This window comes from Vicugna pacos, chromosome 28, assembly GCF_048564905.1.
Source record: "Vicugna pacos chromosome 28, VicPac4, whole genome shotgun sequence".
Classification (NCBI taxonomy): Eukaryota; Metazoa; Chordata; class Mammalia; order Artiodactyla; family Camelidae; genus Vicugna; species Vicugna pacos.
In genome coordinates, this window is record NC_133014.1 from 907,504 (window position 1) to 925,777 (window position 18,274).

The 18,274-nt window shown below is 60.4% G+C and overlaps 1 protein-coding gene across 3 annotated transcripts; it reads right to left on the reverse strand.

Moving 5' to 3' along the window:
• Positions 1-226: 226 nt before the first annotated feature.
• Positions 227-11,574, reverse strand: LOC140690077 (uncharacterized). 3 transcript variants are annotated; one of them, XM_072951596.1, is made up of 5 exons: positions 11,302-11,538; positions 3,944-4,030; positions 3,484-3,603; positions 2,925-3,051; positions 227-1,213 (listed from the first exon to the last, which is right to left on the reverse strand). In XM_072951596.1, exons 4-5 carry the CDS (start codon positions 2,992-2,994, stop codon positions 501-503), a joined length of 783 nt encoding a protein of 260 aa, XP_072807697.1. In that variant the 5' UTR covers positions 2,995-3,051; positions 3,484-3,603; positions 3,944-4,030; positions 11,302-11,538; the 3' UTR covers positions 227-500. The 3 variants fall into 3 exon arrangements, with proteins under 3 accessions (XP_072807697.1, XP_072807698.1, XP_072807696.1); XM_072951597.1 differs by lacking the exons at positions 3,484-3,603; positions 3,944-4,030 and having other exon boundaries at positions 227-1,210; positions 11,302-11,574; XM_072951595.1 differs by lacking the exons at positions 3,484-3,603; positions 3,944-4,030 and having other exon boundaries at positions 11,302-11,574.
• Between the last annotated feature and the right edge of the window lie 6,700 nt (positions 11,575-18,274).

Here is an 18,274-nt window from a genome sequence, read left to right on the forward strand (position 1 = left end):
GGCTCCGGAAGAGTCTGGGTATGAAGGGCTCCCCACCACCACGGCCTCCTGCCCAGACGTCGCCCAGGTCTCTCCCCAGGATCTTGCCCAGGGCTGAGGGGCAGCTCAGCACCCCCGGCTCTGACCTGGAGCACCGGGCCCACCACCCGGGGATTCAGGTAGAGGGCCAGGAGCCCCCCGAAGCACAGCCCAAAGGTGAGAAGGGCAGGGCCGGTGCGGGTGTGTAGGTGAGGGAGGGCGGAGGGCTGGGCCACACAGGGAGGCATTCCCAAAGTCTGCTGTTGGGACCAGAACAAAGACGGGCCTCAGACCACCTGTCTGGAAGAATTCAGTCACAGAACAAGTGCCTGTGGGCACTTGCTCGGTGGGAGCTGTCTGCAAAGCTCTGGGAAGATTTCTGTCCTTGAAAAGGCACGTGGAAAGGGAGCCACGTGGGTACCTTTTTCCAGGTTGTGCCTGAGCACAACCACTAGACTTAAAGCTCTCTCCACGTCCAACAGTTACAGGTCCAGAGCAGGCAGGGGCAGGGGAAGACGCCAGAGAACAAAAACAGGACCACCAGGGTCCAGCAGGAGACCGCGAACTCCCTCCAGCTGCTCCTGCTGAACATGAAGATCCTGCTGCTCCAACTGCATATGAAGAGCCTGCCATTCCTGCTGATCTAGCTGCTCCTGAAGAGCCCGCCGTTCCTGCTGATCTAGCCGCTCCTGAAGAGCCCACGGCTCCTGAAGAGCATGCCATTCCTGAAGAGCCCGCCGCTCCTGAAGCGCCTGCCGTTCCTGCTGATCTAGACACTCCTGAAGAGCTCGCCATTCCTGCTGATCTAGCCGCTCCTGAAGAACCTGCCGTTCCTGCTGATCTAGCCGATCCTGAAGAGCCTGCCTCTCCTGAAGAGCCTGCCTCTCCTGCTGATCTAGCCGCTCCTGAAGAGCCCACGGCTCCTGAAGAGCCTGCCATTCCTGAAGAGCCCGCCGCTCCTGAATCGCCTGCCGTTCCTGCTGCTCTAGCCGATCCTGAAGAGCCTGCAGCTCCTGAAGAGCCTGCCGCTCCTGCTGATCTTGCCACTCCTGAAGAGCCTGCAGCTCCTGCTGATCTTGCCACTCCTGAAGAGCCTGCAGCTCCTGCTGATCTTGCCACTCCTGAAGAGCCTGCTGCTCCTGCTGATCTTGCTGCTCCTGAGAAGCCTGCAGTTCCTGCACCTGCACCTGGGCTGCTGGGCATTGGAGAACCATTTTAGGCATCATCACCCACTAGGGCTGTGCCCCTCTGCATCCTCCTACACCTTGCCAAAATCCCACCATAAATCCCCTCCCCTACCCGAAGTTGACTTCCCTACCCCTGAATTTGCTTTTGTCTTGTTTTTCTTTAGTTTAGTTTATTTGTTTTACATCATTTATGGCATCCTATATTTTTCAATTTTCCACCTCCTGTAATAAAATACAGATTTTCTTCCCTTTTAAATTGTGCATTTCAGGAACATTAAGTGCATTCCCATGCTGTCCGACCATCACTATCATGTAGTTTTTTGCTCTTTACGCTATTTATTCCTGTGAAGGACATCCCACCACGGCCTCAAACCCCTCCTCTGGACACTCCTGGGCATGCACACTCCTGGGCCTGCACACTCCTGGATCTGTACACTCCTGGGCCTTCCCTGGCATGGGCCTTCTCTGGCCCTGGCTTGCACACTACTGGGCCTGCACACTCCTGGATTGCACACTCATGGGCCTGCACACTCCAGGACATGCACAATCTTGAGCCTGAACACACCTGGACCTGTATACTCCTGATGTTGCACACTCCTGGGCCTGAACACTACTGGGCCTGCACACTGCTCGAACTGCACACTCATGGGTCTGCACACAACAGGACCTGCACAATCTTGGGCATTAACACACCTTGGCCTGTATACACCTGATTCTGTACACTCCAGGGCCTGAAAAATGCTGGGCCTCACAGCCCTGGGCATGCATACTCCTGGGTCTGCACACTCCAGGGTCTGTACCCTCCTGGGCCTGCCATGGCCTGGGCCTGCACATACCTGGGCCTGCACACTCCTGGGCCTGCACAATGTTGGGCCTGCACACACCTGGGCCTGTATACTCCTGGACCTGCACACTCCTGTGACTGATCCCTACTGTGTCAGCACACTCCTGGGCCTGTACACTCCTGGGCCTGCCCCCAATTCGGCCGGCCCTCTCCTGGACCTGCACACTCCTGGCCTGCACACTCCAGGGCCTGCGCTCTCCTAGGCCTGCACGCTTCTGGGTCTGCACCAACCTGGGCTTGCACACTCTTCTCTCTGCACACTCCTGGGCCTAAACAATCCTGGGCCTGCACACTCCTGGGCCTGCACACACCTGGGCCTGTACACTCCTGGGCCTACACACACACACAGGCCTGTACACTCCAGGCCAGCACAATCGTGTGCCTCCTCCCTCCTGTGTGTGCACACTACTGGGCCTGCACACTCCTGGATTGCACACTCATGGGCCTGCACACTCCAGGACTTGCACAATCTTGAGCCTGAACACACCTGGGCCTGTATACTCCTGATTTTGCACACTCCTGGGCCTGAACACTGCTGGGCCTGCACAGCCCTAGGCCTGTACAATTCTGGGCCTGCACACTCCTGTCTCTGCACACTCCAGAGTCTGTACACACCTGGGCCTGCACACTTCTGGGCCTGCACTCTACTTGGCCTGCACACTACTGGGCCTGCTCCCTCCTTTGCCTGCACACTCCTGGGCATGCACACTCCTGGGCCTGCACACTCCTGGGCCTGCCCTGTCCCTGGCACCAGCCTCCTTCACCCCAACGGTGCCACTCACACGGCTGCGGCGTCTAGCCAGGAGCCCCCAACCGAAACCCCTCCCGAGGGACCCCCTTGCCGGCCCCCAGGGAAGCAGCGGGGCTCCTCTTACCTGCGAGGCGGAGACGTAGTCCAGCTGCAGCCTGACGTCCAGCTGCCGGGCGTGCAGGGCCAGCTTGCATGAGGGCAGCAGGATGGCCGTGATCGGCTGGAAGCTGCCCCCGGGGCCACTACCGCCCCTTGGGGAAGAAGAGGAGGAAAATCCACGTCAGTGCCAAGAACACAGGACCCGTCCACAGAGGGCCCCTCAGGTGTGACAACCCCAGAGGCGCCCGCAGCCGACCTGGGCTGAGAGCCACTTTTCTCGCGGAAGCTCAAGGACCTATGCTGAGCCTCCCTCTCCCTCCCTAAAGAGGGAAAACCCAGAGGTTTTCTAACTTTGCACTCACTGTCCATGTATCAGCCATGTCTAGTTTACCTCTCCAGCAGGGCAGACCCCCTCCCTGCCTTCCCCACCCTCTGCAGGCGGCTCTCGGGGGCCGGAGGGGCGCCCTTCCTCCCTGAGGCCAGCCCTGCTGGGGCAGCAGGTGTAACAGAAAAGACCAAATCTGACTGCCTATTAGATCTGTTCTTTTTCCTTTAACCCTCTGCTGTTTTCCAGGCTGTCTTACCAGCTCTGCCCCTTTTGTAAAACAATGTTGCCTTCAGCCTGAAATTGACAGCAGAGCCTGTTCTCAAGGCTCTCAGCCTTCAGGATAAGAGCTCTTTTCCTCTCCTATACACACAACAAGCTGCAGAACAGAAAGTAACATTTGTTTTGTTAGAGGCTTTACAGGGGCCCCATGAGCTGACCCACAACTGCAAAAACAAAGAATTCCTGCACCAAGGACTTTGCACCAACCACCCACAACCCCTCTCCTTTCGAGTGTAAAAGGAGCCTGAAGTCTCACTCGGAGAAGGTGGCTCTCCAGGACATTAGCCTGCCATCTTCTCGGTCAGCTGCCTTTCCAAATAAACTCACTATTCTTTACCCCGACACCGCGTCTCCCGATTTCTTGGCCTGTCGTGCGACTTGCGGAATGAGTGTGGACTTGGAAACACAGGGAAGGAAAGCCAAGTCAGGACTCTCACCCTCTGCCTCTGCTCAGAATACCACCAAGGGGTTGCTGGGACAGTGGACGGAAAACTGAGGCTGCAACACGACCATGAGCACTGGGCCTGGGTGGGAGAGATGGCGGGTGCTGTCCGAAGCGCACCCGGCCTCCTTCCGAGTCACATCACACCCACGTCCCCAGACCCAGGGAGGCCTGGAGCCCCACACAGCAGAGCGCCTCCAAACCTGCAGATGCCCAGTGACCGGTCCACTGTGCACCCTCTGGCGCCCTCCTCCCCGCTCCTCCTCCTTCTGCCCCGCTGGCTCAGCCCTGGTCCCACCACATCCTCACCCAGGGCCAGCACTGCTGCAGGAACACCCTCGGCAGGCCGCCCAGCCTCACGCCCTCAGGTCCGCACACCTGGTTGGTGCAGCTCTGCCCCTTTCCAGCCCTCACCACCGGCTCTCCAACCGCCTGCTCTCCCGGCCTCCGCCCCCAGTCCTAGAGAGCGCCTCCTCTGGTCACGGCATCCTGCCCTCTAGGGTCGACAGGGCCTGCACATTCCTGGGCCTGCACACAACTGGGCCTGCACACTCTTGGACCTGCACACTCCTGGATCTACGCACACCGGGGCCTGCAGGAACCTGGGCCTGTACACTCCCGGGCCGGTTCCGTATTGAATCTGCACACTTCTGGGCCTGCACACTCATGGGCCTGCAAACTCCAGGACATGCACAATCTTGAGCCTGAACACACCTGGGCCTGTATATTCCTGATTTTGCCCAATCCTGGGCCTGAACACTGCTAGGCCTGCACAGCCCTAACCTGTACAGTCCTGGGCCTGCACACCCCTGTCTCTGCACACTCCGGAGTCTGCACACGCCTGGGGCTGCACACTCCTGGGCCTGTACACTCCTGGGCCTACACACTCCTGGGGGTGCTCACTGCTTGGCCTGCACACTCCTGGGCCTGCACATTCGAGGGCCTGTCCTCTCCAGGGCCTGCACACTCCTGGGACTGCAAAAACCTGGGCCTGCATGCTCTGGACCTGCGCACACCTGGGCCTGCACGAACCTGGGCCTGAACACTTCTGGCCCTGCACACTGCTGGGCCTACCTTCCCCTGGGCCCGCACAATCCCTCGTGTGCACACTACTTGGCCTGCACACTCCTGGGACTTCCCTCTAATGGGCCTGCCCCCAAGTCGCCCGGCCCTCTCCTGGACCTGCACACTCTTGGGCCTGCACACTGCTGGTCCTGCTCCCACTTGTGCCTGCACAATCCTGGGCCTACACACTCCAGGGCCTGCCCTCTACTGGGCCCGCATACTCCTGGGACAGCAGACACCTGGGCCTACACAATCCTGGACCTACGGACACCTGGGACTGCATGAACCTTGGCTTGTACACTCCCAGGCCTTCTCCCACATATGCCCGTACACTCCTAGGCTTGTTCCCATCTGTGCCAGCACATTCCTGGGGCTGCACATGGCTTGGCCTGCACAGCCCTTGGCCTGTACAATCCTGGGCCTACACACCCCTGTCTCTGCACACTCCGGTGTCTGCAAACTCCAGGGCCTGCGCACACATGGGCCGGTACACTCCTGGGACAGCACACACCAGGGCCTACACACTCCTGGACCTGTGCACACCTGGGCCGGCATTAACCTGGGCTTGTACAATCCTGGGCTTGCTCCCATCTATGCCTGCCTAACCCTAGGCCTGTTCCCACATGTCCCGGCACACTCCTGGGGCGGAACGCTGGAAGGCCTGCACAGCCCTGGGCATATACACTCCTGGGCCTGCACACTCCTGTCTCTGCACACACCGGTGTCTTCACACACCTGGGCCTGCACACTCCTGGACCTGCGCACACCTGGGCCTGCATGATCCTGGGCATGTACACACCTGGGCCTGCACACTCTTTTACCTGCTCCCTCCTGTGACTGCATACTCCTGGGCCTGCAAACTTCAGGTCCTGCACAATCCTGGCACTGCCCAATTTGTCCCTGCCCTCTGCTGTGATGGCCCTCACCTGTCCTGCACACTCCTGGGCCTTAACACTACTGGCCCTGCACACTCTTGGGCATGCACACTTCTGGCCCTGCACACTCCTGGGCCTGCCTTCTCCTGGGCCTGCCCGCAACTCGGCCGGCCCTCCCCTGGACCCACATACTCTTGGGCCTGCACACTACTGGGACTGCTCCCACTTGTGCCTGCACACACCTGGGTCTGCTCACTACTCGGTCTGCTCCCTCCTGTGACTGCATACTGCTGGGCAAGCACAGTCTTCGGCATACACACCCCTGGCCCTGCCGTATCCCAGGCCAGCGCCCCCTCGTCCGACACTCTCACAAGCCTGCACACTCCTGGGACTGCACAATACAGGGCCTGTACGCATCTATCCCTACACACTCCTAGGCCTGCAAACTCCTGGGTATCCTCCCTCCTGTACCTACACACTCCTGGGCCTGCACAATCCAGGGCCTGCAGACTCCTGGGACTGCACACACCAGGGCCTGCACTCTCCTGGACCTCTGCACAACAGGGCCTGCACGAACATCGGCCTATTAACTCCTGGGCTTGCACACTCTGTACCTACACACTCCTGGGCCTGCACATTCCAGGGCATGCCCTCTCCTGGGCCTGCACACTCCAAGGACTGCACACACCTGAGCCTGCTCACTCCTGTGACTGCATACTCCTCGGCCTACAAACTCCTGGTCCTGCACACCCCTTGGCCTGCCCCATTTGGCCCTGCCCTCTCCTGTGATGGCCCTCACCTTTCCTGCACACTCCAGGGCCTGAACACTACTGGCCCTGCACACTCCAGGGCCTGCCTTCACCTGGGCCCACACAATCCCTCATCTGCACACCCCTGGCCTGCACTCTTCTGGGCCTTCCCTCTCCTGGGCCTGCCCCCAATTCGGCCAGCCCTCTCCTGGACCTGTACATTCTTGGGCCTTCACACTCCTTATTCGGCTCCCTCCTGTGCCTGCACACTCCTGGGCATGCACAATCCTGGGCCTGCACACTCCTGGATCTGTACACTCCTGGGCCTTCCCTGGCATGGGCCTTCTCTGGCCTGGGCTTGCACACTACTGGGCCCACACACTCATGGATTGCACAGTCATGGGCTTGCACACTCCAGGACATGCACAACCTTGAGCCTGAACACACCTGGGCCTGTGTACTCCTGATTTTGCACACTCCTGGGCCTGAACACTGCTGGGCCTGCACAGCCCTAGGCCTGTACAAACCTGGGCCTGCACACTCCTGTCTCTGCACACTCCGGAGTCTGCACACGCCTGGGCCTGCACACTCCTGGGCCTGTGCACTCATGGGCCTGCACCCTCCTTGGCCTGCACAATGCTTTGTCTGCACACTCCTGGGCCTGCAAACTTCAGGACCTGAACACTCCTGGGACAGCAGACACCTGGGCCTTCACACTCCTGGACCTGCGCACACTTGGGCCTGCATGAACCTGGGCTTGTACACTCCTGGGTCTGCTCCCATGTATGCCTGCACACTCCTAGCCCTGTTCCCACCTGTGCCGGCACACTCCTGGGCCTGCACACACCTGTCTCTGCACACTCCAGTGTCTTCACACTCCTGGGCCTGCACACTCGTGTGCCGTCACACTTCTGGGACAAAACACTTGTGCGCCTACACACTCCTGGCCCTGCACACTCCTGAGACTGGACACTCCTGGTCCTGTCCTGGCCTGGGCCTGGACACTAATGGCCATGCACACTCCTGTACCTGCGCAAACCTGGGCCTTCACGAACCTAGGACTGTACACTCCTGGGCCTGCAAAGTTCAGTACCTGCTCACTCCTTAACCTGCTCTCTCCTGTGACTACATACCCCTGGGCCTGCAATCTCCTAGTCCTGCACGCTCCTGGGCCTTTACACTACAGGCCCTGCACACTGTTGGGCCTGCACACTTCTGGCCCTGCACACTCCTGGGCCTGCCCTCTCCTGGGCCCGCACAATCCCTCATGTGCACACCCCTGGGCCTGCACACTCCTGCGCCTTCCCTCTCCTGGGCCTGCCCCCAATTCGGCCGGCCCTCTCCTGGACCTGCACACTCTTGGGCCTGCACACTACTGGGCCTGCTCCCACTTGTGCTTGCACACACCTGGGACTGCAGACTCCTCGGCCTGCTTCCTCCTGTGCCTACACACTCCTGGGCCTGCCCTGGCCTGGGCCTGCACACTCCTGGAACTGCACCATCCTGGGCCTGCACACTCCTCTGTCTCCACAATCCTGGGACTGCACACTCCTGGGTCTGTATATCCCAGAGCCTGCATACACCTGGGCTGTACACTCCTGTGCCAGTACACTAGTGTGCCTGCTCCCTCCAGTGTCTGCACATTCCTGGGCCTGCACAGTCCTGGGTATGCACACCCTTTAGCCTGCACACTCCTGGGCCTGTTCCATATTGTGTCTGCACACTCCTGGGTCTGCACGCTCCTGGACCTGTGCACACCTGGGTCTGCACGAACCTGGGCTTCTACCCTACTGGGCCTGCACACTCTTGTACCTGTTCACTCCTGTGACTGCATACTCCTCGGCCTACAAACTCCTGGTCCTGCACACTCCTTGGCCTGCCCCATTTGGCCCTGCCCTCTCCTGTGACGGCCCTCACAGGTCCTACACACTCCTGGGCCTGAACATGACTGGCCCTGCACACTCTTGGGCCTGCACACTTCTGCCCTGCACACTCCTGGGCCTGCCTTCTCCTGGGCCCACACAATCCCTCGTCTGCACACTCCTAGACCTGCACGCTTCTGGGCCTTCCCTCTCCTGGGCCTGCCCCCAATTCGGCCGGCCCTCTCCTGGACCTGTTCATTCCTGGGCCTTCACAATACTGGGCCTGCTCACACTTGTGCCTGCACACACCTGGGACTGCACCCTCCTCGGCCTGCTCCCTCCTGTGCCTGCACAGTCCTGCGCATGCACACTCCTGGGCCAGCACAATCCTGGATCTGTACACTCCTGGGCCTTCCCTGGCATGGGCCTTCTCTGGCCTGGGCTTGCACACTACTGGACCCGCACACTCCTTGATTGCACACTCATGGGCCTGCACACTCCAGGACAGGCACAATCTTGAGCCTGAACACACCTGGGCCTGTATACTCCTGATTCTGCACACTCCTGGGCCTGAACACTGCTGGGACTCACAGCCCTGGGCATGCATACTCCTGGGCCTGCACACTCCAGGGTCTGTACCCTCTTAGGCCTGCCCTGGCCTGGGCCTGCACCCTCCTTGGCCTGCACACTCCTCTGTCTGCACACTCCTGGGCCTGCACAAGGTTGGGCCTGCACACACCTGGGCCTGTATACTCCTGGATCTGCACACTCCTGTGACTGATCCCTCCTGTGTCTGCACACTCCTGGGCCTGCACACTGCTGGGCCTGCCCTCTCCTGGGCCCGCACAATCCCTCGAGTGCACACTCAGGGCCTGCACACTCATGGGCCTGCACACCCCTGGATATGTACACTCCTGGGCCTTCCCTGGCATGGGCCTTCTCTGGCCCTGGCTTGCACACTACTGGGCCCGCACACTCCTGGATTGCACACTCATGGGCCTGCACACTCCAGGACATGCACAATCTTCAGCCTGAACACACCTGGGCCTGTATACTCCTGATTTTGCACACTCCTGGGCCTGAACACTGCTAGGCCTGCACAGCCCTAACCTGTACATTCCTGGGCCTGCACACCCCTGTGTCTGCACACTCCGGAGTCTGCACACGCCTGGGGCTGCACACTCCTGGGCCTGTACACTCCTGGGCCTACACACTCCTGGGGGTGCTCACTGCTTGGCCTGCACACTCCTGGGCCTGCACATTCGAGGGCCTGTCCTCTCCAGGGCCTGCACTCTCCTGGGACTGCACACACCTGGGCCTGCATGCTCCTGGACCTGCGCACACCTGGGCCTGCACGAACCTGGGCTTCTACACTCCTGGGCCTGCACACTCCTGTACATGCTCACTCCTGGGACTGTATAATCCTGGGCAAGCACAGTCTTGACCTACACACCCCTGGCCCTGCCCTATCCCGGGCCAGCCCCCACTTCGGCCGACCCTCTCATGGACCAGCACACTCCTGGCGCTGCACACTCCAGGGCCTGCTCGCATCTGTCCCTACACACTCCTTCGTCTGCAAACTCCTGGGCCTGCTCCCTCCTGTACCTACACACTCCTGGGCCTGCACATTCCAGGGCATGCCCTCTCCTGGGCCTGCACACTCCAAGGACTGCACACACCTGGGCCTGCTCACTCCTGTGACCGCATACTCCTCGGCCTACAAACTCCTTGTCCTGCACACTCCTTGGCCTGCCCCATTTGGCCCTGCCCTCTCCTGTGATGGCCCTCACCTTTCCTGCACTCTCCGGGGCCTGAACACTACTGGCCCTGCACACTCCTGGGCCTGCACACTTCTGTCCCTGCACACTCCTAGGCCTGCCCTCTCCTGGGCCCACACAATGCCTCGTCTGCACAGTCCTGGGCCTGCACACTCCTTGGCCTGCACACCAGCCCTCTGTGGGGCCCTTCCTTTGCTGAGTCTGTGCATGAGCTCCCTGTGATGCCAGCCCGCAGAGGTGACAGGTGCAGTAGGTGTTTGTGGTTCTAGAGACATGATGGCTTTCCTAGGAAGCCGGGTCCAGAATGATCCCCACTGCGCCGATGGGGGATTGGGGAGACCCTGAGAAGCAGGTGGCTTGTCCAGGGTGACAGCACTGCTGGCGGGGGAGCTGGGTCTGAAGCCAGCTGTGTCATCAGAGCTGTGACCCTGGCTGCATCCAGGCCTCCCCAGGGCTATAGGAGGGGCCGTGTTGGTGTCACTGGGTGGACATGGCATGGGGTGGGAAGTGAGCCATCAGCAGCCCAGAGAGGCCCTTGGGGAGCTTTGTGTAAGGAGGAAGCTTGGGGAAGGGGACCCCAGGAAGTGACCTCACTTCCCTGGCAACAGAGCCCAACAGAACTTGGGACCCAGGTCACCAGGCACCCGCTGTGTAGAGAAGGACACTTCTCAACCTACTTGGCTGGTGAACTCAGCTCAGCTCAGACATGTTTTGTTGCATCCCAAGATCCCGAGGTCGCGGCCCCCGGAAAGCCCGCAGCAACGGCCTTTGCCAACAGTGCCGACAGTGGGTCGGGTCTCACCCCAGGCGCCTCTGGCCTTTTGGCCAGAGGGACCGAAAGGTAACACAGGGAGGCCCAGGGCAGGCCCGCCCAGGCCAGGCCACCACTCAGACCCCACCCGGGTGGCCCCACAGCCCCTTCCTGACTGGTGGCGGTGGGGCAGTCATGTTGGGGGGGTCCTGCCTCAAGCAAGAGCAGGCTGAGGAAGGGTCAGAGGCCTGGGGGGCCGATCACGTCACCAACCTGGGTCCAAGCGGGCTGGCTGGGATGTGGAGAACCGGGGCAGGGCCCTGCTGCCCGAGGTGGCGCCCATGCCCTAGGGTGTGTCTCTTGCCTCCCGGGTGACTGAGATGACCAAGGTCCCAGTCTGATCAGGCAGCAGACGGTCGAGTGGGGCAGAAGCAGGAGTGGTCCTGGCCAGGCAGGGCTCTGAGACCTCCGGGCCGGGCCGGCTGCCGGTCACTGTCATTGCAGAGCCAGACACCGCAGGATCCGGGGAACCAGGACACTCATGCCAGCTCCCCAAGTGAGGGGCTGGTGTGCCACACTGTGGAAGGCCAGCACAGGCTCCGGAAGAGTCTGGGTATGAAGGGCTCCCCACCACCACGGCCTCCTGCCCAGACGTCGCCCAGGTCTCTCCCCAGGATCTTGCCCAGGGCTGAGGGGCAGCTCAGCACCCCCGGCTCTGACCTGGAGCACCGGGCCCACCACCCGGGGATTCAGGTAGAGGGCCAAGAGCCCCCCAAAGCACAGCCCAAAGGTGAGAAGGGCAGGGCCGGTGCGGGTGTGTAGGTGAGGGAGGGCGGAGGGCTGGGCCACACAGGGAGGCATTCCCAAAGTCTGCTGTTGGGACCAGAACAAAGACGGGCCTCAGACCACCTGTCTGGAAGAATTCAGTCACAGAACAAGTGCCTGTGGGCACTTGCTCGGTGGGAGCTGTCTGCAAAGCTCTGGGAAGATTTCTGTCCTTGAAAAGGCACGTGGAAAGGGAGCCACGTGGGTACCTTTTTCCAGGTTGTGCCTGAGCACAACCACTAGACTTAAAGCTCTCTCCACGTCCAACAGTTACAGGTCCAGAGCAGGCAGGGGCAGGGGAAGACGCCAGAGAACAAAAACAGGACCACCAGGGTCCAGCAGGAGACCGCGAACTCCCTCCAGCTGCTCCTGCTGAACATGAAGATCCTGCTGCTCCAACTGCATATGAAGAGCCTGCCATTCCTGCTGATCTAGCTGCTCCTGAAGAGCCCGCCATTCCTGCTGATCTAGCCGCTCCTGAAGAGCCCACGGCTCCTGAAGAGCCTGCCTCTCCTGAAGAGCCTACCTCTCCTGCTGATCTAGCCGCTCCTGAAGAGCCCACGGCTCCTGAAGAGCCTGCCATTCCTGAAGAGCCCGCCGCTCCTGAAGCGCCTGCCGTTCCTGCTGATCTAGACACTCCTGAAGAGCCCGCCATTCCTGCTGATCTAGCCGCTTCTGAAGAACCTGCCGTTCCTGCTGATCTAGCCGATCCTGAAGAGCCTGCCGCTCCTGAAGAGCCTGCCGCTCCTGCTGATCTTGCCACTCCTGAAGAGCCTGCTGCTCCTGCTGATCTTGCCACTCCTGAAGAGCCTGCAGCTCCTGCTGATCTTGCCACTCCTGAAGAGCCTGCTGCTCCTGCTGATCTTGCTGCTCCTGAGAAGCCTGTAGTTCCTGCACCTGCACCTGGGCCGCTGGGCAGTGGAGAACCATTTTAGGCATCATCACCCACTAGGGCTGTGCCCCTCTGCACCCTCCTACACCTTCTCCAAAATCCCACCATAAATCCCCTCCCCTACCCGAAGTTGACTTCCCTACCCCTGAATTTGCTTTTGTCTTGTTTTTCTTTAGTTTAGTTTATTTGTTTTACATCATTTATGGCATCCTATATTTTTCAATTTTCCACCTCCTTTAATAAAATACAGATTTTTTTCCCTTTTAAATTGTGCATTTCAGGAACATTAAGTGCATTCCCATGCTGTCCGACCATCACTATCATGTAGTTTTATGCTCTTTACGCTATTTATGCCTGTGAAGTACATCCCACCACGGCCTCAAACCCCTCCTCTGGACACTCCTGGGCATGCACACTCCTGGGCCTGCACACTCCTGGATCTGTACACTCCTGGGCCTTCCCTGGCATGGGCCTTCTCTGGCCCTGGCTTGCACACTACTGGGCCTGCACACTCCTGGATTGCACACTCATGGGCCTGCACACTCCAGGACATGCACAATCTTGAGCCTGAACACACCTGGACCTGTATACTCCTGATGTTGCACACTCCTGGGCCTGAACACTACTGGGCCTGCACACTGCTCGAACTGCACACTCATGGGTCTGCACACAACAGGACCTGCACAATCTTGGGCATTAACACACCTTGGCCTGTATACACCTGATTCTGTACACTCCAGGGCCTGAAAAATGCTGGGCCTCACAGCCCTGGGCATGCATACTCCTGGGTCTGCACACTCCAGGGTCTGTACCCTCCTGGGCCTGCCATGGCCTGGGCCTGCACATACCTGGGCCTGCACACTCCTGGGCCTGCACAATGTTGGGCCTGCACACACCTGGGCCTGTATACTCCTGGACCTGCACACTCCTGTGACTGATCCCTACTGTGTCAGCACACTCCTGGGCCTGTACACTCCTGGGCCTGCCCCCAATTCGGCCGGCCCTCTCCTGGACCTGCACACTCCTGGCCTGCACACTCCAGGGCCTGCGCTCTCCTAGGCCTGCACGCTTCTGGGTCTGCACCAACCTGGGCTTGCACACTCTTCTCTCTGCACACTCCTGGGCCTAAACAATCCTGGGCCTGCACACTCCTGGGCCTGCACACACCTGGGCCTGTACACTCCTGGGCCTACACACACACACAGGCCTGTACACTCCAGGCCAGCACAATCGTGTGCCTCCTCCCTCCTGTGTGTGCACACTACTGGGCCTGCACACTCCTGGATTGCACACTCATGGGCCTGCACACTCCAGGACTTGCACAATCTTGAGCCTGAACACACCTGGGCCTGTATACTCCTGATTTTGCACACTCCTGGGCCTGAACACTGCTGGGCCTGCACAGCCCTAGGCCTGTACAATTCTGGGCCTGCACACTCCTGTCTCTGCACACTCCGGAGTCTGTACACGCCTGGGCCTGCACACTTCTGGACCTGCACTCTACTTGGCCTGCACACTACTGGGCCTGCTCCCTCCTTTGCCTGCACACTCCTGGGCATGCACACTCCTGGGCCTGCACACTCCTGGGCCTGCCCTGTCCCTGGCACCAGCCTCCTTCACCCCAACGGTGCCACTCACACGGCTGCGGCGTCTAGCCAGGAGCCCCCAACCGAAACCCCTCCCGAGGGACCCCCTTGCCGGCCCGCAGGGAAGCAGCGGGGCTCCTCTTACCTGCGAGGCGGAGACGTAGTCCAGCTGCAGTCTGACGTCCAGCTGCCGGGCGTGCAGGGCCAGCTTGCATGAGGGCAGCAGGATGGCCGTGATCGGCTGGAAGCTGCCCCCGGAGCCACTACCGCCCCTTGGGGAAGAAGAGGAGGAAAATCCACGTCAGTGCCAAGAACACAGGACCCGTCCACAGAGGGCCCCTCAGGTGTGACAACCCCAGAGGCGCCCGCAGCCGACCTGGGCTGAGAGCCACTTTTCTCGCGGAAGCTCAAGGACCTATGCTGAGCCTCCCTCTCCCTCCCTAAAGAGGGAAAACCCAGAGGTTTTCTAACTTTGCACTCACTGTCCATGTATCAGCCATGTCTAGTTTACCTCTCCAGCAGGGCAGACCCCCTCCCTGCCTTCCCCACCCTCTGCAGGCGGCTCTCGGGGGCCGGAGGGGCGCCCTTCCTCCCTGAGGCCAGCCCTGCTGGGGCAGCAGGTGTAACAGAAAAGACCAAATCTGACTGCCTATTAGATCTGTTCTTTTTCCTTTAACCCTCTGCTGTTTTCCAGGCTGTCTTACCAGCTCTGCCCCTTTTGTAAAACAATGTTGCCTTCAGCCTGAAATTGACAGCAGAGCCTGTTCTCAAGGCTCTCAGCCTTCAGGATAAGAGCTCTTTTCCTCTCCTATACACACAACAAGCTGCAGAACAGAAAGTAACATTTGTTTTGTTAGAGGCTTTACAGGGGCCCCATGAGCTGACCCACAACTGCAAAAACAAAGAATTCCTGCACCAAGGACTTTGCACCAACCACCCACAACCCCTCTCCTTTCGAGTGTAAAAGGAGCCTGAAGTCTCACTCGGAGAAGGTGGCTCTCCAGGACATTAGCCTGCCATCTTCTCGGTCAGCTGCCTTTCCAAATAAACTCACTATTCTTTACCCCGACACCGCGTCTCCCGATTTCTTGGCCTGTCGTGCGACTTGCGGAATGAGTGTGGACTTGGAAACACAGGGAAGGAAAGCCAAGTCAGGACTCTCACCCTCTGCCTCTGCTCAGAATACCACCAAGGGGTTGCTGGGACAGTGGACGGAAAACTGAGGCTGCAACACGACCATGAGCACCGGGCCTGGGTGGGAGAGATGGCGGGTGCTGTCCGAAGCGCACCCGGCCTCCTTCCGAGTCACATCACACCCACGTCCCCAGACCCAGGGAGGCCTGGAGCCCCACACAGCAGAGCGCCTCCAAACCTGCAGATGCCCAGTGACCGGTCCACTGTGCACCCTCTGGCGCCCTCCTCCCCGCTCCTCCTCCTTCTGCTCCGCTGGCTCAGCCCTGGTCCCACCACATCCTCACCCAGGGCCAGCACTGCTGCAGGAACACCCTCGGCAGGCCGCCCAGCCTCACGCCCTCAGGTCCGCACACCTGGTTGGTGCAGCTCTGCCCCTTTCCAGCCCTCACCACCGGCTCTCCAACCGCCTGCTCTCCCGGCCTCCGCCCCCAGTCCTAGAGAGCGCCTTCTCTGGTCACGGCATCCTGCCCTCTAGGGTCGACAGGGCCTGCACATTCCTGGGCCTGCACACAACTGGGCCTGCACACTCTTGGACCTGCACACTCCTGGATCTACGCACACCGGGGCCTGCAGGAACCTGGGCCTGTACACTCCCGGGCCGGTTCCGTATTGAATCTGCACACTTCTGTGCCTGCACACTCATGGGCCTGCAAACTCCAGGACATGCACAATCTTGAGCCTGAACACACCTGGGCCTGTATATTCCTGATTTTGCCCAATCCTGGGCCTGAACACTGCTAGGCCTGCACAGCCCTAACCTGTACAGTCCTGGGCCTGCACACCCCTGTCTCTGCACACTCCGGAGTCTGCACACGCCTGGGGCTGCACACTCCTGGGCCTGTACACTCCTGGGCCTACACACTCCTGGGGGTGCTCACTGCTTGGCCTGCACACTCCTGGGCCTGCACATTCGAGGGCCTGTCCTCTCCAGGGCCTGCACACTCCTGGGACTGCAAAAACCTGGGCCTGCATGCTCTGGACCTGCGCACACCTGGGCCTGCACGAACCTGGGCCTGAACACTTCTGGCCCTGCACACTGCTGGGCCTACCTTCCCCTGGGCCCGCACAATCCCTCGTGTGCACACTACTTGGCCTGCACACTCCTGCGCCTTCCCTCTCCTGGGCCTGCCCCCAATTCGGCCGGCCCTCTCCTGGACCTGCACACTCTTGGGCCTGCACACTACTGGGCCTGCTCCCACTTGTGCTTGCACACACCTGGGACTGCAGACTCCTCGGCCTGCTTCCTCCTGTGCCTACACACTCCTGGGCCTGCCCTGGCCTGGGCCTGCACACTCCTGGAACTGCACCATCCTGGGCCTGCACACTCCTCTGTCTCCACAATCCTGGGACTGCACACTCCTGAGTCTGTATATCCCAGAGCCTGCATACACCTGGGCTGTACACTCCTGTGCCAGTACACTAGTGTGCCTGCTCCCTCCAGTGTCTGCACATTCCTGGGCCTGCACAGTCCTGGGTATGCACACCCTTTAGCCTGCACACTCCTGGGCCTGTTCCATATTGTGTCTGCACACTCCTGGGTCTGCACGCTCCTGGACCTGTGCACACCTGGGTCTGCACGAACCTGGGCTTCTACCCTACTGGGCCTGCACACTCTTGTACCTGTTCACTCCTGTGACTGCATACTCCTCGGCCTACAAACTCCTGGTCCTGCACACTCCTTGGCCTGCCCCATTTGGCCCTGCCCTCTCCTGTGACGGCCCTCACAGGTCCTACACACTCCTGGGCCTGAACATGACTGGCCCTGCACACTCTTGGGCCTGCACACTTCTGCCCTGCACACTCCTGGGCCTGCCTTCTCCTGGGCCCACACAATCCCTCGTCTGCACACTCCTAGACCTGCACGCTTCTGGGCCTTCCCTCTCCTGGGCCTGCCCCCAATTCGGCCGGCCCTCTCCTGGACCTGTTCATTCCTGGGCCTTCACAATACTGGGCCTGCTCACACTTGTGCCTGCACACACCTGGGACTGCACCCTCCTCGGCCTGCTCCCTCCTGTGCCTGCACAGTCCTGCGCATGCACACTCCTGGGCCAGCACAATCCTGGATCTGTACACTCCTGGGCCTTCCCTGGCATGGGCCTTCTCTGGCCTGGGCTTGCACACTACTGGACCCGCACACTCCTTGATTGCACACTCATGGGCCTGCACACTCCAGGACAGGCACAATCTTGAGCCTGAACACACCTGGGCCTGTATACTCCTGATTCTGCACACTCCTGGGCCTGAACACTGCTGGGACTCACAGCCCTGGGCATGCATACTCCTGGGCCTGCACACTCCAGGGTCTGTACCCTCTTAGGCCTGCCCTGGCCTGGGCCTGCACCCTCCTTGGCCTGCACACTCCTCTGTCTGCACACTCCTGGGCCTGCACAAGGTTGGGCCTGCACACACCTGGGCCTGTATACTCCTGGATCTGCACACTCCTGTGACTGATCCCTCCTGTGTCTGCACACTCCTGGGCCTGCACACTGCTGGGCCTGCCCTCTCCTGGGCCCGCACAATCCCTCGAGTGCACACTCAGGGCCTGCACACTCATGGGCCTGCACACCCCTGGATATGTACACTCCTGGGCCTTCCCTGGCATGGGCCTTCTCTGGCCCTGGCTTGCACACTACTGGGCCCGCACACTCCTGGATTGCACACTCATGGGCCTGCACACTCCAGGACATGCACAATCTTCAGCCTGAACACACCTGGGCCTGTATACTCCTGATTTTGCACACTCCTGGGC